This window comes from Dermochelys coriacea, chromosome 10 (assembly GCF_009764565.3).
Source record: "Dermochelys coriacea isolate rDerCor1 chromosome 10, rDerCor1.pri.v4, whole genome shotgun sequence".
Classification (NCBI taxonomy): domain Eukaryota; kingdom Metazoa; phylum Chordata; order Testudines; family Dermochelyidae; genus Dermochelys; species Dermochelys coriacea.
This window is the reverse complement of record NC_050077.1, coordinates 69546250-69571277: the sequence shown is the minus strand read 5'-3', so window position 1 is coordinate 69571277 and position 25028 is coordinate 69546250. Positions and strand designations below refer to the sequence as shown.

The following is a 25028-nucleotide window of genomic DNA, read 5'->3' as shown; positions in this document are numbered from 1 at the left end:
ATAAAACTTAATAAGCAGTTTTCAGAACAGTCATTGGTCCTCTGCCTACACAAGATTCAGATGGTCATGTAGTGCCATGGGTTTGTGTTAGGATGACCAGATGTCCCGATTTTAGGGTCTTTTTCCTATTACCCCACACCCCTTGTCCCAATTTTTCACACTTGCTGTCTGGTCACCCTAGTTTGTGTGGACATATCTATACTGCAGCTGGGACCAAGCCTCCCGGCCCAAGTAGACAGACTTGCTTTAGTGGAACTTGAACTAGTGCACTAAAAATATCCGTGTGGATGTTTCAACCTGGGCACTCAAGCCTGAGAGGCTGAGTTCCAGCCCAAGTTGGAACATCCAAGCTGCTGTCTTTAGCACACTAGCTTGGGTCCTGCTAGTGCGAGTGACTCCCCAGCTGGGACATTGGCTCCCAGCTGCAGTGTAGACATACCCTCCATGTCCCATAGCTAGAATCTAGACTGGTAGGAGGAAATATCTTCTTTAGGTCATACACAGAGTTTGTGCATAGTTTCCTAGAAAAGCTTTACACTGGACTATTCATAAATGGGGGGGGGGGGATTTTTAATGAATAATAAAAATGTCAGCCCCAGTCTTTGGGTCTGTCTGAGCTGTGCCAGCTCCTGGGACAGACAAGTGGTGGTATGTCACCATTTGAGCTCAAATGATCGTTTGGTAGCCCAGGACTGGTTCAGCCCCCTGAGCGTGTTCTAACTTTGACTGTTAATGGCTCCTGTGGTGGTTTTTCCAGCTCCCAGGAATAGCTGGAGTTTAGAGATGGAGCTGGGCCCCTTTACAGCAGGCTGTGTCAGCTCTTTACCATCTATGGATTTGCCCATGCTAACCGAATCCCCAGCTCCCTGTTCAGGGCAGCTTTATGTCTCTTTGCATTGCTGGAAGTGCACAGATGAGCCATATTTGGAGGAGGGGCCTGGATCCAGCCTAATGACTCCCCATTATTGCGCACAATTGCTGAAAGGGAGTTTACGCGGGCAGGATTCGTGTAGCCATGTGGATAGGAGGGAAGCACTTCGGAATATAAGCAGTTGCCTTTATATTTAGACTATTCTGTCTTACCATGGTGTTTCCTGAGTGCCAGGCAAAACAGAAGTTTTCATGCACTTTAAAAATTGCAATTCTGATAGGGTGGATCCAAGCATCCAGACAAAAACCAGGAAGATAAATGTGTTGCCTCTTTACTTCAGTGGGATCTTTATGTTGACTCCAAAGGAAGCAGAACTGAGCCCTCAACTCCACCGAGTTCAATGGGCTTTGGATCAGACCCCATAGAAACTGATCCCTTACTTACATTTTTCTATAATACGAGAGAGATTGTTCCTTCTTACCTGATTTGGGTCCCAGTCCTGTAAGCTGCTCCATGCAGGTGGACCCCCACCCTCTAAAGCTACAGTAAATTCAGGGAGGCTCTGCATGGGTATCAGGATCTGCCTGCACTGATCAGCTTGCAGGATCAGGACCTTTAATCTCTGCTTCAAAATGAGAGTTGGGAGTTGTGACTGTAAAACAGGGGTAGGTCCACACTGGTTGACAAATTTCCCTAGCACCCTGGCAACCCACTTCTGTAAAAATATTAATGATTATGATGATGATTGTAGTAGACAGGGATATTCTTTCTAGGTGTTTTGCACCATCCGATAGAATGCTGTTGAAAAGATGTAATTCCTTTTCAATTCCACTGGTTAATTTAACAAAAATCTGTAGAAAAGATACAATTTTCTATTGAAGTCTATAGGGCTTTTCTATAAGGGTGTGTAGGTGCATGTTCATTTTTGTGTGTGTGTGTGTGTGTGTGTGTGTGTGTGTGTGTGTGTGTACTGTATATGTGGAGGTGATATCAATGTGATAAATTGGAAAGGCATTTGATGATTAAATTTGTCACATATCTGTGACTGCATTCTCCACCTACTAATCCATCTCCCTATAGTTGTTGTTCTAATATTCCAAACCCCTGAGTAAAGAGATCTGTATACCTATCACCCACCATGTATTCCATATAATTTATCACTCTAAATAGTAAATATGTATGTGAAGATCTTCAAAATGATGTCCAACTTCTATAGTCTTCACTTAGACAGAGTTCCCACTAAAGTCCGTAAGAGTCATGACAGCTAGAGATAAATCAGTCTTGTGCTCTTTATCCCTGTTCCCAAAACTCTGTATCTGGAAGCTGATGCCTTTCTGTGTCTACATCTTTTTACAGTACAAAAGAAGGTATTTCCCAGTGTTGGGTCATAAATTTAATACAGACCATTTCCCAGTTTACAAGTTTAGCAGTGATTCTTTTGTCAACTTTAGTGTAACCTTTAATTTGAATTTTTAGAATAGCCATTTTATTTCTCATTTTCAAAGTTTACAGAAGAATGTATGAGAAAGATTAGGGTTTAAACAATAAAACCTTCTATGTTGTGTCTGGAAAAACTTAGTGTGCTAATTAAATGGAAGCTCTACACATTGTACTTTGTTTTGAGGCCTCTTTTCTCTTACCATTGGAGTGTCCATATTAAAACTCAGAAATGCACTGGTGCAAGGTATTTATAGTAGAGCTTTGAACTGCAAGATAATGTTTACATTTTAGTAATGTTGCCTCTTTTAGATATTACCAAAAAAGTACCCATCGGGATCCTTCTTCTTTGCCAAATAGCTCCTTTGGCAGAGGTTTCCAGCGGGGAAACAAGAAAAAAGTTGAAACTGCTCAAAAACAAAGATTAAAATTCAGTATGTTTTGATTGGTTTGGTTGGTGGTGGGTTTTTTAAAGGACTGATTCAGTAAGAGGCTAGGAGTTAGACTAGGAGAAGGAAAGAAAAGTGGTTATAGGATCTGATTTGATTTTAAAGTAATAAGAAAAACCTAGACTAAATAAAACATAATTTAAGGGCCCATTCCTGCAACCTTTACTCATACAAGTAGTTGTTACCCCTTTGAGTAGTCCCATTTAAACAATAGGACTTCTCATGTGAGTAAGGATACTGGCAAGCTCTTATCCAATAGGCATTATAAAATTGAGCTTTCAAAGACCTTAGTAGATTTGCTGCCTTACCTGCAAACCCTAGCTCGATGAGTAATTAATTATTTCTTACTCATGTGAGTAGTCCCATTAAAGTCAATGGGACTAATGGAAGTAAGATTACTTCCTTGGGTCTGCATGATCAAGCCACTATTATCTTGTGTAGCGCACATTATTACTCAGGGATTCAGCAAAAAATACCTGACCTAAAACACTTACCTTCACTGTCGCCTTGTGACCTATTAATTTGCTTTTTCTACAGACACCAAAATAGTCAACACCTTTTTGCTTAACCTCTGTAGGTTCCTACTTTGTTCTATTTTTATAACAGGCCTTATGCTCTTGCTTTGATGTTTAGCCATTTCAAAAACTGGGGTTATGCATAGGAAGAGCAATTGATGTTTTAACTTCTGTTTTGTTTTGTCTGCTTTCCAAAAAGAAGTGTCCAAATAATATATTGGAATATCTACTAAAGGGAATTTTGAAAAGAGCAGCTATTTCACACAGTTTTATGAGATTAAGTGGGAACATTTTAAAAAATGTACTTTCCTGACATTTCCATGTAAAGGATGGTTGTTCCTTAATCACTTCATATGCTTCCAATGCTGCTTTATCCCCTTACAGTCACATTCTTCTGTTTATTACTTCAAGGAGTAAGTAGCAGGAGCAGATGAACTTCTAAGAACCAAAGATCCTGTTTTCATGAAAACATCCCTCATCATTAAGAAACAAGGGAAGACAAAAATCCCAGTAAATAAACTTTATACTGTCAAAATTGTTTCTAAATCCAGGATGCATCAGTAGGTTAAGTCTTGGTGTGGTGATTTGAACCCATATGACTTTCTAGTTTAAAAGTGTTCCTGACTGAGCTATATTAACATATGTCCCATCTATCCCCAATAATCAGTTATGACTACACCAGTAACTTCTTTTTTGGCGCGCTCTCTCTCTTATAGGTAGGACTCAGGGTGTTTTTTGGCAGATCAGGTCAGTGGTTTGGAGACAACGATAATGATGGTGACAAAGTTTCTATTTTCCATGACCTGGATGGTTCAGTGACGGGATATCCAGACACCTTCATAGGGAGGGCAGACAATTACCTGCTTCGTCATCCAGGATGTCTTACTGTCCCACGGTGGAATGGAATGATATGCCGTGGGAAATATGCACAGGTAACACTGGGAGATTGTAATGGATCTGGAGCGGTTGGGAGAGGGTGTTTTTACTAATGGTCTGAATCAGGGCACTAGTGTCAATGAAGCATTTTACCGTCCCCAGTGCAATATTTCAAATCGGTCTTGCTGCAAGCATTATTACTGTGGATCTAGTTTAGGTAGCGAGAGGTGGTAGCTATGTCAGCGGGAGATTAGCTCTCCCGCTATCTACACCAGCTCTTAGGTTGGCATAAATACATTACTCAGGGCTCTGGATTATTCACACCCCTGAGTGATATTAGTTACACAGTAGTAATTCTGTAATGTAGACCAGGGCTTTGTTTAGTATCTGGGGAAAAAGAAAGCAGGCTTTCTATCCGTCTCTCCATGCCCCTCTGTCATCTCTAGAGAATATTTTTACAGCCATACAGCAAAGTGTATATATATTCTGCTTTAAAGTTGGTAGAAAATCTTGCCCGGGCCCTCACGCTGAGCATGTATACCCTGGTATGTCCAGTGACAGCCAGCTAGGGTACTAAGGGAAAGCATGGCATTAATAATGTAAAAAAACTTGTTTAGGTTTGGACTGGAAGCCAGGATGGAAGCCAGGTTTGGACTGGAAGCCAGCTGTCTAAGAGGCCTTGACTTAATCACTTAGTCTCACATGGTGTCCAATCCTGGTGCCCAATCCTGGAGCCCTGGCTCCTTGTGAATGAGGCTCCAGAATTAGGCCCTTGACTTCAATTTCCCTATCTAGAAACAGAGGCCTAGTAATACTTATTTGCTCCTATAACAGGAGGATTATAACACTCATTTAGTTAGTATTTGTAAGGAGCCCTGAAAACAAGAAGGCCTGTTTTTGTGCTAAGTAATAGTAGTAATCAGATTTGACCTAAAGAGAAAATGAGAGAATACAATTTGCTTTATATTGCCATTTCAGTGAATATAACTGTATGGGTTATGAGGGGAAATCACTAGTTTCTTGCATTCTTAGGGCCCTTTTGACTAAAAACACATTAGTCACCCCAAATGATGTCATATTTATTATTTACATGGCAACTATTAGATGCTCTGCAATCACATGAGAAATTGAACCATGAGGCAGCAGATGTACTTGGCATGGTGTGGGTTGTGTTTATAAAGCTGGTATCTGAGCCCATAAGATGAGATGTGGCTCTTGAAAGGAGCTGTAGTATTCTCCTCTCTGATCTTTGGTATTCTCTCTTCACTTATGGGGAGATGGGCACTTCATTTCTGTGGTGGCACAGGGCAAAAGAGACATGCCATACACAAGAAGAGTTATACTGAAAATGTTTGAGACATTCATTAAAGTGACCTGTTCTTCAGACAGAATATCTTCACTTTTAATTATCAAAAAATGTGATCAAGACTGCCTCCCCTAGTGTTCCCCTCTCCCAAAATAAACTGATGGATATAAAAGACACGAAAGTATATTTGGGAGGTGGGAATAAGGTCTTAAAGTCCACAGTATATACTGTGAGGGCACATGTTTCTTTAAGAAGATTCTTGTATGTCTGATGGAGAATACTGCACATGCACGTCTCCTCATGCATTCATTAGTCATCACAATGACAGCCAAAGTATAGTATAACCCAGAACAAAATCCTGCCAAAGTTATTCAAGACTATGCAGTGTTAGAGGTGCCTCCATACAGCACTGATTAATCAGGTTTGTTTTGTCAGTGGAGAGCACAGTGATTTCAAAGGATAAGCCTGATCTTGCCCCATTGAAGTCCAATGAGAGTTTTTGTTGCTGACTCAGTGGAAATAGGATTGGGCTCACATGTAGCAACCCCATAAATCAGATTTACTGTGGGGGGGGGGGAGTGTGAGTGAGAGAGAGTGGCATCCCCATCTCTGATGACTCAAGGGTTAAATTCAGAATGATAAACAAGTTGGAATCTATATTTTTATTTCTATTTATACTCTTCCCATTATGACAGGTTTCAGCGTAGCAGCCGTGTTAGTCTGTATTCACAAAAAAGAAAAGGAGTACTTTTCTTCCCATAATGGCACTCTACAGGGTGAGGCGGTTTTTCCACCATAGAAACTTTCCTTGGCTGAGTTCAGGCAAGAATAAACATTCACTTCCCTGGGATCTGTCCCTTTACCAGCTCCTTTCACCCAATCAGCATCCAATTGGGGAATAAAGTACATACTAAAAACTTCACTTTATGAGCCCTTAGGTGGGGAAATCGATATGAATCTGAAATGAAAGCAGCGAAGCTCATTGGTTCTACATAATAGGAACTGATTTAATTTGCAGAATAGTCATTTGAATACTTTACTGCAACACCAGAGTTGCTGGGTCTGATGATTTTGTGTGTGCTAAATCTGGCACTATATATTTCAGTGAAAAAGAGTAAAAGAATGAACCCAATCATGGAGAAAGATGAGGAAGCCTTTGGTTTACTTTAATCTTAGAAACGCCATTACAAAATGTGCTTTTCTTTCCCCTCCCACGTAGCTCTCAAAGACAAGACATCCTATTCATCCATGGCATAAGCAGGTGAAAGTGCCATTTCAGTCACAGCTGAACTGAGATGAAGGTATTTAGCTTAGGGACAGGCAAGCTAGGTCATATGAAATATGAACCAAACCCTTCCTTCAGAGCTTAAGCCAAATATTTTTTTGAGAAAATTTTGATAGTTCAGTTCACTGCTTTTTTGTTTGGCTTTTCCCCTCTTGGCTTTGATGAGCACCCAAAGTGGAAATACTATAGAAAAGTCCATTCCTTCTGCAGTATTTCTAACTCAGCTGATTTTGAGGACAATCTGGAAGCTTTTCATTCCTGAGAGTTCTCTGGTCTGATTCTCTCACCTCATGTTGCTTTTCTCTAGCCTACCTGAGGCATCACTATGAGAATTCCAGAGCTGTCTTTGTCCCTAGATTCCCTTACTCCCACCTGTAAGCAGCCAGCATCACAACCCCTTACTTGGCCTGGTTTCAGATTGCTGCCTGGAGAGGGCTGTCAGCAGGGGTCCCTGAGGGGCACCAGCACTTTCATTTCCAATATTGCCAACTTCACATGCTCAAAAATCATGAGTCTAGCTTAAAAATCATGAGATTAAAAAAATGCTGGAATCTTTTATTTGCTTTCTAAGTCTTCAGCCTTTAGGATTCAATGTTTTCATGCTTTACTCTGCTGGAAACTTCCTTTCTGTTTTTAATGAAAACTAAGCTTCTCTGATTATATGATTCCATAAGCTAGGGGTTTAAGAAAAATACCAAACATAACAAGACTCTCAATAAAATCATGTGTTGGCAACTCTGAGTTTCCTACAGAGTCTCTAGGACACACTCAAATTCTGATGGTCCAAGAGTGACTTGGGCGCTTTAAAATTGTTACACATTGTGCCTGCCCAGTGCTATGTTGACTTCTGCTGAGCAGTTTAATCTAGGTTTTTATTCACTTCTCACATGCCTTCCAAGCAGCACCTGAGGAGTTAATCTGAAGAAGCTGGGAAACTTTTTTTTTTTTAAAACTATTAATTGGCAGAATAAGCTATTTTTTGATGTAAGCACTAAAAGATAGGGGAATGCAGCAGAGTTGAGGCAGTATAATTTATGGGTTACACTAAAATAGATGTCCTATTATAAAAATTTAGAGCAATTATTTATTTTTAACAAATTCACCCCACTTGGTCCATTTTTCTTCATTCTGTTGCAGTACTCATCTAATAGAGGCAGGAAGTCGTTCCATCTCTCTTAATGCTTTTATTTTGTCAAACACACTTCTAGAGTGGATATTTGCTATTGCATCCTCTGGTTAGTTATATATATTTTTCCACTGGCATCTGCTGACCTATTCAAAACCTAGTTATCCAGTTATGACTTTGATATTTCCATCATCATTCCTGAATGCATACACTATAAAGCAGCCAAGAAATATTGCAGGTAGCTGCTTTCAGAATTTTTCTCAACTATGCTAGGAAAGGTTGCTTTTTGAGGAGATAGAGAAGACTATAGAATCCATTAGGGCTCAATATGAATCATTGGGATTTAAGGAGGCTTAAAACCACCCAGGGTTGAGTCCTTAGAATGAAAAGTAAATGAGATCTTTCTAAGCTAGTTGTGTCTTAAAGTTCAATTAAGGGATCACATTCTGATCTCAGTTACACACCAGTGTAAATGCAGAATAACTCGGCTGACTTCAGCAAAGCACCTCTGGAGTTATGCTGGTATAATAGGTATCAAAATCTGTCCCAGCATGTTGTATGGAACTAAAAAGAGAGATCTTCCAAAGGAATATTGAGGTCTTCAGTATCATTGGCCATTGCAATCTGTATAACTCTGTAGACTAAAATTCTTGTCATGGGAAATAGCCCTTCTTTTGGAAGTTATATGAGCCTGGGAAGCTGGTGTGTATGGGATCTGAAGAAAAACTGCATCTTAGATCTGACCCAAGGTTTTGCCCTTAATTTTGAACTTTGGATTAAGGTCTGATGCCCAAACTCATCAGTCAGCACTATACCAGGAATAAAAACAGTGGCTGAATTAGATCATTATAAAGGAAACAGATCTTGCCTCAGTCCAGAAGTCAAGAATTTAGTGTGTGTGTGTGTGTGTGTGTTTGTGTGTGTGTGTGTGTGTATACATATATATGTTGCTTATCTTCACACTCTTTACCCAGATGTATAATAAATAACGTGAGTTGTGAAGAGAATTTCTCAATAATTTCACAATCTACTAAGTAATCTCTCAATGTAAATTGAGATGGGACTAAATCCTTCTGGATTAGTTAATCACAGCTAAATGAGTCATTGTAAGATTCTCTTTAGGATTTTTCTTACAAAATAGCTGCCTCTTCCCCTTGTGCTAGATCAGGTTCTCATCACTCACATTTTAGAATATTTTGCCCACTTCACTTCCTCCTGTTGGATTTTTTTGTTTTGTTAGCTGTAAACATATATGCTGGAGCGAAGGAAAGCTGGGTTTCTTTTATTCTAGAACAAAGTTCTCTTACTATGTCTCTTCCTCCTCTTTGGAGAGAGATGATTAGTTCACATATACCAAAGTTCTTGCTCTAGAAATGTATGGAATTTTTTTTCTTCAGTTTCAAGTGTTGAGAGTAAAGATGTCCTGGAATAAAGAACTGAACAAAAGGAAAGGGACTCTGTCATGACACTATAAGAAGAGTAGGCAGATATCGGTGTCTGTGTCAAGTTTTCAGGAGACTGGCTGCGTAGGATAATGATATGCACTCTACAGGTATGTCTACATGGCAAAGAAGAACCCAGGGCTGGCCCTTGTTGGCTGACTCTGCCTCACAGAGCTCAGGTTGTGGGGCTGTTTCCTTGCTGTGTAGGCTTCTGGGCTCAAGCTGGAACCTGGCTCTAGAACCTTTCGAGGTGCGGTGGGGTTCCAGGGCTTGAACTCCAACCTGAGCCCAGAAGCCTACACAGCAATGAAACAGCCCCCCCTCCACCAGCATGAGTCAGCTGGCATGGCCCAGCCGTGGGTGTCTAGTTGCTGTGTAGACTTTTGACTTCAGCCAGCTCAGTAGTAACCAAAAGTAGTAGTAGTTGTTGTTGGCTATTTTGGGGCTATATAAAATGGACTAAGTTCAGTCCACAGAGAACAGGCTTCCAAATCATGAAATCACCGCTAGAACTAGTGGTCATCAGCATCCTGGATGGCAGACTCTGCAAAGTCAGGGATTGAATAAGCAGAGATTTAGGTTATGTCTACATTACAGACCTTAGAGTAGCACAGCTGTACCGCTGTAAGGTCTTCCATCTAGCCACTCTATGCTGACGGGAGAGAGCTCTCCCATCGGCATAATTAAACCACCCCCACAAACGGCAGTAGCTTTGTTGGCAGGAGAGCTTCTCCCACTGACGTAGTACTCTCCACACCGGCACTTTCATTGGTGAAACTTATGTCAGTCGGGGGGAGGGAGGGGTTCACACCCTTGACCAACAAAAGTGCTAGTGTAGACATAGCCTTAGCTCCCCTCTTTTCCCTAGGTGTGATCTATCCCTCCAGGTCAGGGATGAAGTCCACAGAGAGGGTGGCATGGGGAAACTTACCTTGAGGCTTCTTATTCAGTCTTGTGGATAAAAAGAGGACTCGACTGTGAGTCTGATACTTTAACTCCCGTGCTGCAATAAACTCCCCGTGGGCTGTCCCCTATACCTGTGTTGAACTCCGTTGGCATCAGTGGGGCTGCACATTAATGCCAGGGTCGGTCTGCATGGATTTCATTGCTGGATGAGGACTTTCAGCATTCGATAATTGAATAATAAAAATGAACAGGCAAGTTTCAAAGTATCCAGCATATATAAACTCTGTCCTGTGTAGCTAAAAAGATAATTGATTACAATTCTGGAAATCCTGCATGTGTTGGCTGGAATGGGAAATGAAGTAAGTTTATAAATATTTGTAGCTAACCGCAAGGCTTGCATTTTTATTCGTTGACAATGATACAGTGTTTATAAAACAACTGTAATTATTATACTTTTAGTTAAGCCTATAACTTTGTCCCAAGACATTTAAGAGAATTTTACTGCCAGATAACTTCTCTGACACAAGATGATAAAGAACATATTTTGGAAGCATATTGTAAACTCTTCTATCCTTTCTTGAACCCATTAACAGTAAGAGCAGTGGACAGCCTAGTTCACAACCCTTGACCACTTCTTTTCAGAAGCTAAAGAATTTAGGATGCTTTTCTTTTCCATCCTGGAATGTAAGGATTTTCTGCCTATCCTTGAATGTATTTCATTGTTTGGGGGGCTTATTTTGTTATCTTAATTTTTGATTTTTCTAATATGTACACTTCAGTTCCTACCTAAATATTATCTGATTGCCTGAGACATGTATTTGAGTGGGGGAAAGAGCTTGGAATATAAAGGTTAGAATGACATGATGAATACTATTGACTTTCATGTGGAAAGAGGTCTAGACTAGTATTATTTTGCAGCGTCAGACATGATTCCAACATTCCTTTTCAGAAAAACACCATTCAGTTCAAGAATAATACTCAAATTCAAAGACTCTATGGCTAGAAGGGCCCATTATGATCATCTAATCTGACCTCCTATGGTGTGGGTTCTACAGAATTTCAATCTGGTGGCAGTGACTGTGATCGATACTGTTTTGACCTCCTGATCTTGGGCTTGTATATAAAGGGCAAGTGGATTTTCTTTGGTTTCATAAATTAAAAAGAAGTCTTTCATTTGAACTTAAACCATTCATTTTTTCCTTGAGCCATTGAGGAGTGAGCAAAATGTGCTTCACTTGGGAAATTATTTTACTAAATGATACGATTTATGGTTTCAACAGTGAGGGGGAGGGAGAACGAGTTAATTCTAATATTTGGTCTGATCCTAAAAGGTGCTTGGCTCCCAGTGGTACGTCATGTACCGCCAGGACCAGGGATGTAATTACTATTACTCTGGAGCAATCCTATCCAAGTCAATGTAAGTGAAAGCAGAATTTGACAAATGTCTAAAAATTATGGATCAATTTTTTTTGAATGATCTCTTGTGACTTTAGGCCAAATTTTTCAAACTTAGGCGCCTACAGTGAGGCTGCCAAACCCATAGTTATACACTTAACCAAATGTGGTCTTATTTTCGGGGGCACTGGGTATCCTCAGCTTCACTGAAGTCAAGAGGACCTGCAAGTGAAAATCAGGCCACTTTTTTTTGTTGTGAAGCTCAGAGTCTATCTATAGACACCCAGGCATGAAATCTCAAGCTGAGACACTTCCAAAAATATCATGCCACAAAACAGACCAGAGGTTACATAACCCCTGTGCTGGACACCCCACCACTTTCTCTTGTCAAATCAATTTTGTTGTCACCAAGAAGTTAGATTCCAAGAAGGAAGCAGTAACTGGTTGCAATATTTTGAGCTGTATGTTATGCCTGACAGAAAAGTGAGGTGCAGGCCACACCCAGTTTCTTGGCTATGATTCTTCACATAGTCTGTGTCAGGTCCATGGAGCAACTCCTTTTAAATACACTAGGTTCTCTGTTGAAGAATTATTATTATTATTATTTATTGTTATTATGTTTGGACCTAGAGATAAGATAAGGACCCTGATGTGCTTGATGTTGTACATATTCCTAGTAAGAGACAGTCCCTGCCTTCCTTGAAGAGTTTACAGTCTAAATAGACAAAGCAGACAACAGATCCGAGAGGAAAAGAAGAGGCACAGAAAGGTGAAGAGCCTCGGTTCTCACAGTTGGTTAATGGCAGAGCTTTGATCAGAAGCCAGGTCTCTGACTCCCAGTCCAGTGCTCTGTCTACTAGTCTTTGTTGGCCCCCTCACATTCTCCCCAGTGGTAGTAAAAGCTATTGACAGAAGACTGCCTCCATTTTGCTCTTCTTAAAAATGTAAAATCTTTGTTTTAGAAAAGATAGTACTAAATGAATGTTCTTATAGAAACAGAAGCGTATTCATGTGTGCTTTTTTTTATTTAACATTTTAAAGTGCTAGTCAGCTGAAGATGGGTGCACTTTCCTTTTGACTGGTTTATGAGATAGTGAAGCAAGATTGTATGTGTCCTAAGCTGCTCCCAATTTATTTTAAATCTTCCAGGGAGTGTGGCTGCACTACACAATGTTTTAAAGTGCTAACATTACATTAGCAGATCTGAATATACATCTATCCAGCTACTGCCTTGGTATTCCTGATATGGGAAGGTTGCTGTACATTAGGAGTTCCACCTAAAGCCTAAAATAGCTTTTCAACGAAAATTGGCCTTCGCTTGAAGCTAGTGTCAGGGCAAAAATTCATTTTTAGGAGTTGTTTCAGAGTAGCAGCCATGTTAGTCTATATTCGCAAAAAGAAAAGGAGTACTTGTTGCATCTTAGAGACTAACAAATTTATTTGAGCCTAAGCTTTCGTGAGCCGATGAAGTGAGCTGTAGCTCACGAAAGCTTAGTCTCAAATAAATTTGTTAGTCTCTAAGGTGCCGTTCTTAGGAGTGTGCTGAGCCAATCCACATCCTGATCCCTGTGAGAGAGGGGCACACCTGTTAGGCTCAAGGCAGAAGAATAGTGCTGTGGATTAACACACGATTTGGAATGTGGAAAGCGTGGAATAGAGATTATGGGTCTGATCCAAAGTTCATGGAAGTCAATGAAAGACTTCCAAAGACCTCAGTGGGCTTTGGATCAGACCTGTGGCCCTTCATTTAAAATGTAATTATTTTGCATTTATAAGGAAAAAAGCACCTAGTAATATTTTCTGAATCACCCCTTTTTGCTTAGAGTTTGAGTTGTAAACATTGGTGCTCTGGTCCTTTTGTACGCCATGAAATGACATGCAGACAGCTATAAAATCTGTTTTTGATGTACTGCATTATTTGAGTCAGAAATGCTTCGGTGGCTTGCAGAAAGTGCTGATGGAACGTTCAGAAAAGCCATTTAAAGGAAATGATGATCAAACCCATAAGTTAAGGTGAGACCCGGATGGCTTAATGAATAAAGTATGTTTGTTTTTTTCACCCTCAGCTTTATATTCAGGCCAGACGTCCGGAGAATCTGACCTTATCAATTGCCAGAGCGACATACCACTCTCATCCCCTGAGACTGCAGGGAGTGAATAGAGGAGTACCATACCAACAGTACCAACCTGTAGTGATGCTGGAGCAGGCTTATACCATTCACTGGGATGGGAGAGCACCCGAGAATGTCATTCTGTACCCAATCAACTTCAACAGGTACCACCCAAGATTTCTTTTGAGAGTGTTCTCTCTCTGATGTGAGTATTACTATGATGCTTTTCCAGGGTCCTGCTGATTTTATCTTTTGGCACAATATCAGCAACTTCTGAGAAAGCTGCAGTAAGTTGTTTATGACGGACACAATTACAAACAAATGCCTCTATGTTCACTTTACTGCAGCCTTTCTGATGTGCAGAGACTTTTCTCCTTCCAGTAAGTTTTGAAATAAAATCCAGTTGACAACTGGCATGCTGTCCCTGAAATTGGATCCAAAGGAGCCCTCCTGTGCTCTTTCTCATTTGTTCACACTAGTTGCTGCACACCCAATTTGTTTCCCATAACTATAAAGTGTAGAAATGTATTTGAATGGAGAGTCACATTTTCTCTATCCTAAACACTGCAATTTCATTCTTTATTTGTATCAAGTTTAAAAATACCAGGAGTCTGCTGAAATATTTCAAAACTGATAAAACTCTATTCTGTTCCAGTTTCCATGTTTTCTTGCACCTCCTGTATATAAAACTGGGACATATGCACTTATTTTTCCCCTGCAGGTTGTTCCTTTTTTTTTTTAATAGATCTTTCCTGTTTTGACTATTGGGTAAAGGGACTGATTCTTATCACATGTACACGGGTTTTACATTGGCTTGCTTCCATCCACTTGAGTGCAGTTACACCTGATTGGCACTGGTATAACTGAGAGGAGAGAGAGCCTCACAATATGTGAGGCATACCCATTATTTACATTGTCAAAATAGATACTTAGGTATTATAGCGATAAGCAACATAGAAAACCCTATAGTTGACAAACAGGTTCTTTAGCACACATGACTTCTTGAGTCTTGTTACGATGATAAAAGAGCAGAGTTGTGCAAACAAACCCTTGCATTATTACGTGTTGCCTAATCACATAGGGCAAGAGTCACAAAGTATTTAGGTGCCAAAGATGCAGGTAGGCATGTATTGGGATTTTCAAAAGTCTATAAGCAGGTTAGCAGTCTTTGCATCTTTAGGGGGTGCCTAAATACCTATGCAAATTGAGCCCATAGAGAATATCTAACTCAGCTCTTCCAAGACAGTTAAATTGCAAAGTTTTAGCTGAAGGTAGCATTTTTGGCTCCGTTTTGAATGGAGTTTGGTTTCCTTTAATTTTTGTGCTGAAAATTTTGTGGGTCAAATTCTGCCCTTAGTTACACATGTGAAACTCCACTGATGTCCATGGAATTGTATGAGGGGGAGGATTATATCTTGTTTTTATTCCTGATGCAGTGGATAGCACTGGAAATGTATATGACGCTGTACAGTGGGTATTCCACCAGACAGATGTTCTGAAGCAGATCTGTTTGATGCCTCTGCTTTGGTTCCTTGGGACTCCTGGGTATGGGTGAGATTTTTTTTTTTTTTTGATGGGCAATGCTTGTACAGCAGAGGTGTTTAGCCTTTGCCCAAACAACATCCATTTTGAATACCTGCTGGTAGCTTTGTCCAAATGGCTCACTGCTGCTGCCAGAGAAGGACGTTCCCTATCTCAAGCATGGAGATGCTGCTCCTAGAGACCATGTATCCCAGCATGAACTGCTCCATCATAATCCCAGCAGCCTCCCCCCATGACTATGCTGAGAAAGTGAAGGTATAGGTCTTGGGGGGAGGAGGGGAGAGAGTGTATGCATGTCATACCTTGCACACTCTCTTGCCATGGAGGAGCTATTAATATGTCTAAGAGTTTTCAAGGTCTTGTACTTTCACAGAGAAGAAAAGTCAGTTTGTCATCTGTGGACACAAGCCCTAGTTCTGTCATTTATTTTCCTATTTTAAAAGTAATTTTCCTTGCAATTAGAGCTAAATCCTCCGTTGGTGTAACTTGTGACTCTAGGGAAGTCATGCCAGTTTTTACTCCAGCTGAGGCTCTGGTCCACAGTATTAAAATAGATTCAAATTTATAGGCAGCCCCTCGGTCTCTGACAAAACCCAGCCAGAGATCTGGGCCTTTATTCTGGCAGCAACACAAATGCATCACATATTCAAAACCCTACAGTGTGGTTGGTTTCACAAAAGACCACAAGAAAACCACAATCAAATCATTTGAATGGGGGAAAGCTATCTGTCCCTAGATTTTTATTTATTTATTTCTGATCAAGAAACAGATGTCAGGCTGTCTGGTTTGAAGAAATACATAGAAAGAAAACCACAATTTTGCTTCATATAAAACTTCTTACTAGCAAGAGTCTAGAAAGAAACAAGTGCAGCAAGTCCCTGTTTGTTCTGAGTAGATTAGACCCTCTTAAGTAGGGCAAGAACTCAAATGATGTAATGGGAATGATGAAGAGTTTATGCTTCACAGGGGAAGCACAAAAAAAAGAGGCTCTCATGGAAGGGCAAAGTAGCTGAGGGGAAAAGAGGATTTTGATTAAAAACACTGTCTCTTAAGAATTTCCAAAGTGACCGTTACTTCAGCACAGCATTTGTATTATTTTTGGAATGGAAGAAATAACAAATTACCAAGATAGAGACAATCCAAGTTAGACCCCTTTGGAAGTTTTTACCTGCCTTAACAGGTCTTCCTGTTTGTGTTTTTTAAACATACAGCACTGTGAATAATCAACCAGAAAATGAACACTCTTGACGTAGTGAAGAATGTACAAACTGCATATTGAGCAAAACCAAGAAGAATGACTGATAAGCTTAATAATTGCAGTGCAGCTTTATTAAATCATTAAATTATTTTTACCTGGCATTGGTAGAGCAGTGGATAGCTATATCAGGGATACTGATATTTCAGCTAGGCAGCACTGGTGTTTCTGGAATAACTATTTTGAGTTGGCTAAAAGAAGGTCGGGGGGAAATAAAGAATTTGACAGTGGGATGTGTACAGGATTTGGATTAATAGTGATGCTGAATACTTGTATTACCACCAGAAGGTCTATTAAATCCCAACAGCGGTAATTTACATTTAATTCAAATATCTGTTTAAAACAGTGATACTTGGACCTCGGTGGTTCAGGAGCCAAATTAGTGATCAACACTGCCCAAAAGAGCCACTGTAGTGTGGATTCATAGTTTCATTTTGTGTGTGTGAATGAATGAATGAATGTACTCAGAGCAAAATAACTGACCAGCTATTCTACAATTGGTTAATAACATAGTAAAAGCATCCTGATTGGTTAATAATTAAATCACACAGTGAGTGGCAGGAAACACAGTAAAGAGCCACTTGCAGCTCCTGAGCCTCAGTCTAAGTATCACTGGTTTAAAAGACTGGAGCACTGAAATTCACTAGGTGGTCCAGAGGGGTAAATTGACATTCCTCAGTTGGAGTCAATATGAATTTACTCCAGGTGAGACTCTAACCCAATGTGTCTAGCAGCATTGCACAAGCATGTCTCTAGGATGCAATTTGGAGCGCAAGCATTTAAGAGGAGCCCTTCCTTTTATCTGTGACTAACTGAAGGCATATCATGGATGTACCTATTCAGAGCTGATTTCAATGGTTACGTGAGGATTACAGTAATTGTGACCCCCCCCCCCATGCACCCTCAAAATTCCTTCAGTTTCCAATAAAAGAAATAAAATGGGATTAAGGAAATCAAACACTAACTTGACCTCTTGAACCACCACTTGCTGCATTTATGGCTCTGCTGTGGAAACACTTATACGGGCATTTTGCATGAAGAAAACTGATTTCCTTTCCAGTGAGAAGTACATGTGACATATTGGGTATGGCAGTTGATTTGATATAGAAAACCAAAGTCATTAAAGTCTGCAGACTGAGCTTTTAAATTCGTGGTGGGTGTGTCCAGGTTGGCTCAGAAAGGAACACGTTTGTTTGTTTGTTTGTTTGTTTGTTTTCTAGTGCATTGGGTTGTCAGATGGATGTGAGTTTTATTATAAGGATAAGATGAAGGTGTGCTATTGAGGTCTCTTGAAACTGTTAACATAGGACCTGGTAACTTGTAAACATTTTGGCAACGAACAGAAAGAGAATACCAACTGGAATTTTAATTATAGGGAATAAAGTCCTGTAGAACCTATCAAAATATTCTGAAGCCTGTTCTTGTCAAGCATAAATTGTGTGTGAAAGTTTCATGAACAGAGACCTAAGACCCCTCCACAATGTGCCTCATCTCTCTGTTGACCAATGTTCTTCACAGAGGCTGTTTCAGTGTTCCCTTGGTTTTTTTGTTCTTCATGGAGGGATGGAAATTATCTGTAAAAACTAGGTTAAGGGCTCTGCTCATTATGAATATCCATTTGTGAAGCACAAAGAACCACAGAGAAGCTTGTTAGGTGAGGGAAAGGAAGGGGGAGAGAAAGTGGAAAACTAGGTGGAGATTATAGGGAACATTGTGTGTCTCTGGTAAGTGTGTCCTCTCAGACTCCGGAGAAATGGTCCAAAGATTGGCACTTCATACAGTAGGCAAAGTCCTTCAATTTAATGACCTAGCCTTTGTCTGTGTGTAGAATCTCTAATCTTGGAAGAGGCTAAAGCAAATTAAATTATTTGCGATTATTAAATGCATGGTGCAGTACAGTAAATGAGTAGGGTTTATTTGTGTTATCAGGAAAATCTAAAGAGGGCTCAAATCACCTCAGAGTAAATGTCTAAAGCATCATGTGGTAAATTGTACTATGGAAATAGCCTGAAAAGCAAGATTCACACATTCAGCATTTCTAATGAGCACCAGCTAATACCACTGAACTTGGTCTGTTAACGCTTAGAGAGAAACACTTTTCCCCCATCCGCTGTGATTCAGCTAATTGAGAGAAATACCAGGGTGTATCTGAATAAATAACAGACATAATAAATTGATGAGATCAGGTATAGTCAAATCACAATCTCCCACAAAACCTCCCTGCAGATGCTCTGATCTGCCTTACTGCCATGGACTGTGGAAACATGCATGGCAGTCTTCATAATGCTTTATTCATCGGTACTGTCTTATGGCCTGCTGCTAAGTGCCCACTGAAATCAATAGAAGCTGATGTACTCAGCACTTCCCAGGATGTGCTCAGAACTTCGTTGCACCTCTGCAAAGGTTTTAGTGGTGGGGAAGGACTGGAGAGCTTTGGTTTTGTACTATTCTGATTGGAAGTGAATGAAATTGGATGTATTCATGTTTTCTTTGGACTCATACACAGGCATAGGGAAGGGCTAAATATTTACATTTCTATAGAAATGGGCACAGGCGGCTGTGTTTGGTTTCTCATTTGTATTACACTGGGGTCTGAAGATCGGGTTTCAGGCTGTACCAGAGCTAGGGTTTGTGATCATATTCAATAGCGTTGTAATCTTCTGACAGGAACTGGGGAAAAAAGAGTTATTTTGAATCTGACCCAGAACTCAAACCACAGAGGTAGGTTCAAATCTCCTCTTCCCCCCCCCCCCCACTCTCCCCCCACCCCCATTCTCCATGCCCCAAATTTGAGGTTCTGATTTGGGCCCATTACTAACTTCTAGATGAAAAGGTGACACTTTAACACTTTCTCCATGTTTAGCAAAGTGAGATCTGGATGAGTGTTTTGATCTAAATGACCTCAATTATCATAATGTACTCTTCAGTATAAGCAAACTATCTATAGTCTCCAGCTCCCCAAATGAAACACGAAGGCACTAATAATATTTGGCTTTGTATGAGCTGGTTTCAACTTTGAGGGGATTATTTTCTACAGCTACCTTTTTTTTTTTTTTTTTAAATATGATTCATGCTTGTAGCTACTTATCTTATGGACAATTAAATTCTTTACCAGTGATGCAACCTGGAGGAAAACAAAGAAAATAAGACTAGGCTAGAATGAGCCTGTTGCAAACATCCAAGCTGATGGAGACTTTTTTTAAGTTGTGGTTTTATTCTTTTATATATTAACTAGTGTATGAGCAACACTTTTGCTTCTGCCATTATTACCTGGACTGATAAATACACAGACAGATGAAAACAACTTTTCTGCAAATCAAATTGCTACTGGCAGCTTTAGGGCTGCAACCATCTTTTTGTTTTTATATATATATATATATATATATATATAGTAATTAGCATGATGAGCCTCTGATGGCTGGTTGGGGCCTCTAGTGCAGCCAGGATACAAATAATCAATAATAATGTGCTATTAAATGTGAGTTAGGATATCCTAATCTGGCCCTAAATATGCTGATTATATCCCAGCTCAAATTCAATTATCCAAATAACATAAAAATTAGTAAATATATTTAAACTCTCTCTGTGTCTCAAAAATAATTTTTCTTACTTATCTTTGATCCATTAGGTTAATCAAATAGATTGGAGCTGTAGTGAGATGTTTTACTGTTAGGAAAGGAGCTGAGATGTTTACTGAAATGTTGGAATGCAAGTTGCTTAGCTGCAGTTACATATTACTGTAGTAGCATATGTGGAGCTGGCACTAATGTTTTTGAGTAAGCCTGTGAAACAGCTTTTGTCCCCCTCTGTCCCCAAATCTGTCCTCCTGTCCACTTCTATGCACAGGGCTGGCCTGAAGATATTGGGGAAGGTTAGCGAGGTGACACTTGACTGAATCATTTTACATAATAAACCTATGGAAAGAATGTGTGGGTCAGGCAATTTGTAGATCCATCCCCACCCCCAGCCTTCCATTGCAGATGCAGAACCCAGCTGCTTGTTCTTTTCTATCCTAGCAAGTGATTTACTTTGGTTTAGTTTGGGTTTCATTTTCAAGGCTGTCTCGAGGAGGAAAAGGGCTAGACATGTTACTTTTCTTTTCTCACCCACTGGAAGCTGAGATTTTTCTTTATTTTTTTTTCTCCCCTTCCCCCAAACCATCAGGTCTTGTGACTGTGAATTTCACAGGTCCCACAGACTAGTTCTCACCATATGTGTATGTGACATGTTCACAGAAAAAATAGAAATACAGTACTGGATAAACCAGTTAAGGAGAGAAATTTTAAAAAAAATTTGTTACTGTCAAGAAAGCCAGTGTGTTAGGGAAAAAATATGATGTCAATGAAACTCCTAATATTACAGGATTTCTTTTTAGTCTGAATGTAAGGTTCTATGAGCCAAATACTGTGACTTCTCCTCCATGCATGCTAACTATCACCAGTAGGGTTGGAGCTTTAATTTGTTGGACCTCAAATATAACCCCCTTTGCCTAAAGTGGCATAAATGTGAAAATGAAACTGTGTGTGTGAATATTAATGATCTCTGCATAGATAATTGACAAATTTAGGCTCTCTTAGGCTCCAGAAAGGCCATTTTAAGTTTGGTTCACACCGCTCTGGTAATGTAACATGCTCTCCAATTGTCACTAGAACTGTAGTGAGTTGTTTTCAGAAGTGGCTAGTCTTAACAAGGCCTTGAAAAGGAAAATTGCTGGCTGTTTGCCTGGTAGCTCTCTTGTCCTTGTGAGGACTTGAATGTGCTTAATGGACTGGAACTGAAGAAAAAGCCTTAAAAAGAAATTTGAGAGGAGTGGGATGGACCACTCTAGTGAGCCAGTGGGAAACATGGACTCAAGGCCAGTCTGCTGAAATGTAAGGGGTTTGAAATGGGAGGGGAGGGGACGGAGGAGGGCAGTGAAGATACTCTCCAGTTTGTTCTCAGCCTTTTTTCCAATCATGAGTCATGAGAGTGGGGAATACATCACACTCCCCTTTCCAAGTCAAGCACTGGAGTGGAGTTAGCCTTCAGGAGATGGCTGCTGTGTTGTTAACTTGGCTGAATGTGAGCTTTTGGTGGACAGATAACGAGCCTGCAACCAGACAGTTCACTGTATCTGAAGACTCCTAGGAGTCGTGAACTGATCACTCAAACTGCCTTTTCACTGAGGTCAATGGGAAATGCAGATGCTGAGCACCTCTTGGGATTTGCTGCTAAAATGGAATGAAAACTTTGAGTATGATCATTTTTTAGTCTTATTCACTTCAGAATTCTCTCTGTGAGATTGGTATTACCCATTGGGATATTAACTTTCACAGGAGTGCGTGAGGATTTATATTTGAAATTTTCCTATTGATGTGAATAGGAATCAAATTGCTAAGCCCTTCCACACGCTTTGAAAATACATTTAATTGTGCTTGTATAGGTTTGGGGGAGTGGGGAATTAGAGGGCCATTTTTAAATCAGAGTAGCAATAGTTTGGGGGAAACTGACCTAGTGAGCAAAAATCTCCCATTCTCCTAACTTCCATATTTTGGAAATCAATTAATCTTTATTAATTCCCAGCATGTGCTACAGGCAGCTATAGCCATTGGATTTTTTTCCCCTCTGATATTTAGCCTATGTCTACACTACAGACCCTAAAGCAGTATAACTGCAGCTGCACCGCTGTAAGATCTCCCGTGTAGCTGCTCTATGTTGACAGGAGAGAGCCCTCCCACCGGTATAATTAAACCACCCCAATGAGTGGCGGTAGCTATGTCTGTGGAAGAGCGTCTCCTGCCAATATAGTGCTGTCAACACCAGTGCTTTTGTCGGTGAAACTTATGTCAGGGTCAGGGGTGTGTTTGGGGTTTTTTGTTTTTTTGTTTTTTTGTTTTTCCACAGGCCTGACTGACAAAAGTAGTACTTAGCCTAATTCTCTAGCCACATTCTGTTCTGCACTGGTGTAGAGTTACTCCAGATTTACACCAGTGAGATCAGAATTTGATTTGTAGATTTCATAGTCATCGGCCATAGAACAAGTCTTGTCAACAAAATCTTCATGGTTGTTTTCAGGGGCAGAACTCTGCACCTTTAGAACCTTCAGTAGCTAGAACAGTATCAGGGCTCCTTATGTTCTCTTTAGGCCAGCAACTATGGCTATGTCTACACTGAGCAGCATATAGTGGCACAGCTGTGCCGCTAATGCCATGCTGCTGTAAGATATGCAGTGTAGCCACTCTTTGTTGGCAGGACAGAGCTCTCCTGCCGACAAAATAAAACCACTCCTAATGAGGGGCTATAGCTTTGTCTGTGGGAGACGCTCTCCCGCAGACAAAGCACTGTCCAAACCAGTGCTTTTTGTCGGTAAAACTTTTGTCAGGCGCAGGGGGGTGCATGTGTGTGGGTTGTTTGTTTTTTTCCCTCCCTCCCCCCACCACCCTTGAGCAACCAAAGCTTTCCTGATGAAATTGCACTGTAGACATAGCCCCAAGGACATGTTCAAACACATTTTGTTCAGGTCTGACATTCCATCCTCTAGAGGACAATGTTTCACCTAAACCTATATGGTGCAAGAGCTTTGTAGGAGAGGGCAGCAAGCAGATGTACGCTCGGTTAAACTTACTTTAGCCGAACCTCTTGTCTGTACCACTCCAAGTTATACCATTCTCATTTCAAATGCAGATTTATCACCATGCCACAAAAATCAGGCATTACTGTATTTCCTTGTTTATTCATAAAAACTACTGGCATCAGAAATGCAAAATCTAGAAACTGTGAATATAAGATACTTTGTGTGTACTAAGGGAATATGGCAAACTTTTTCCTCTGTGTATTTCATTTGGGGCCTTAGGCAGTCCTCTGGGTCTTTTTGAGCTGTGCTTTGGACTCAACTCAAGGGAGGTTCAGCTTTTGCTGGAATTACTATGGGACTCAACAGTAGTAAACTATAGATCTGTCATGTGTCCAATAATAGGAAATCTCTGAACAGCTTCTCTTTCCTTCTTCCACTTCCCCCTTGTTGCTGCCTGTAAATTTGATCAAAAAATTCAGCAGCTGGCAACAGCCAAGAGAACTTTTTAAACATTTTGGTATTTTTGCTTCACTTGGAGAGTCAGAACAGCAAATGTCAATATTGCAATAAAAAAGGGCCACAAGACCACCATTTCCAAGAGAAAATAAACAGTGCTAAGCAAACTCATTTAAAAACAAACAAACATGAAACACAGGAGCAGAAGCTGCAACGTTGAGATATGCCTGTGCCAGTAGACATTTTAAATATTCAGTTTAATATTTGAAAATATTTGGTAGGACTCAGTAAACCTTGACTTTGTACCAGTTCTTATTTAACTTTGCTTCTTCAGGTGCCAATAGTCTGGGGAAAAAACAGAGAGGAAACTGAGAATGAATGGAATAATGTCACTAGTAAAGGTTGTAAACACAGCTATTTTCTCTTTCATTAAAGCTTCTAAAATGAATTTGATTTTAATTTCATTTTATAGGGTCAACTCCAAAAAATCAGTTTCTGCTTGAAAATTGTTAACCCATTGTTACAAGTAAATCCCCATAACTGAAAGAAAAAAACATCTGTTTACTTTCTACATTTGACAGCATTTTATCTACAGTTAAAAGAAAAGGAGTACTTGTGGCACCTTAGAGACTAACAAATTTATTAGAGCATAAGCTTTCGTGAGCTACAGCTCACTTCATCGGATGCATTTGGTGTGTGTATATAAATCTCTCCTCTGTTTTTTCCACCAAATGCATCCGATGAAGTGAGCTGTAGCTCACGAAAGCTTATGCTGTAATAAATTTGTTAGTCTCTAAGGTGCCACAAGTACTCCTTTTCTTTTTGCAAATACAGACTAACACGGCTGCTACTCTGAAACCTATCTACAGTTAGTTTCACTACTTCCTTTTGTACAGTCTGTTAATCACCATCCCTTTTTATTTTGATCTTTCATTCAACATGAGGGAATCTAAAACTGCAGATTCTTGCAGGTGAAGTACTGAAACTACTTTTAAAATCTAGTCAGTTCCAAAAGATGAATTAAAATCAATGACATCCCTTTACAGATATAAAAATATAATATTTGTAAACGTTTCCCTTTATGATAACCAGATCAGATCAGAAAAGTGATGGAGGAACACAAGCCCTATTGGCTTTCAGTGGTCACTTAGTGGCTTTGGAAAATCCCAGGTGATATTGCTTACATGTTAGGAAAGGTGGAACAGGCCCGTTTGGCTCAGAGATATATGCCAGTCTAAATTTAGCTTGATCCATCTGTGAGTTCTAGCTGTTACTTCTCCAGCTGAAAATGAGAGTCTAAACAGAGAGATTTAAGTTCAGAAACACTGAGGAGCCATAATTTAACTGCTCTCTCTCTCTCTCTCTCTCAAAAAAAAACAAGGGGGGGAGGAAGAGTAAGGTTTCCAGCAGTTAAAGTTCCAGCCACAAGGTTCCCTATATTCAACACTCCCCAGTGAGTAGGAATAGCTCCCATCTTTTCTTTTGCATGCAGTCATCTCAGCC

The 25028-nt window shown here is 40.1% G+C and overlaps 2 protein-coding genes across 3 annotated transcripts in view; both read left to right on the top strand.

The window, feature by feature from the left end:
* Positions 1-25028, top strand: part of LOC119862506 (cell migration inducing hyaluronidase 1) — a 148825-nt gene that overhangs the window by 23618 nt on the left and 100179 nt on the right. The window lies entirely within an intron of this gene.
* Positions 1-25028, top strand: part of LOC119862504 (cell surface hyaluronidase-like) — a 74076-nt gene that overhangs the window by 31044 nt on the left and 18004 nt on the right. Inside the window, exons 17-18 of the mRNA XM_043493287.1 lie at positions 3989-4204; positions 13675-13883. Of these exons, the coding sequence (XP_043349222.1) occupies positions 3989-4204; positions 13675-13883 (425 nt within the window). The remainder of the gene's footprint in view (positions 1-3988; positions 4205-13674; positions 13884-25028) is intronic.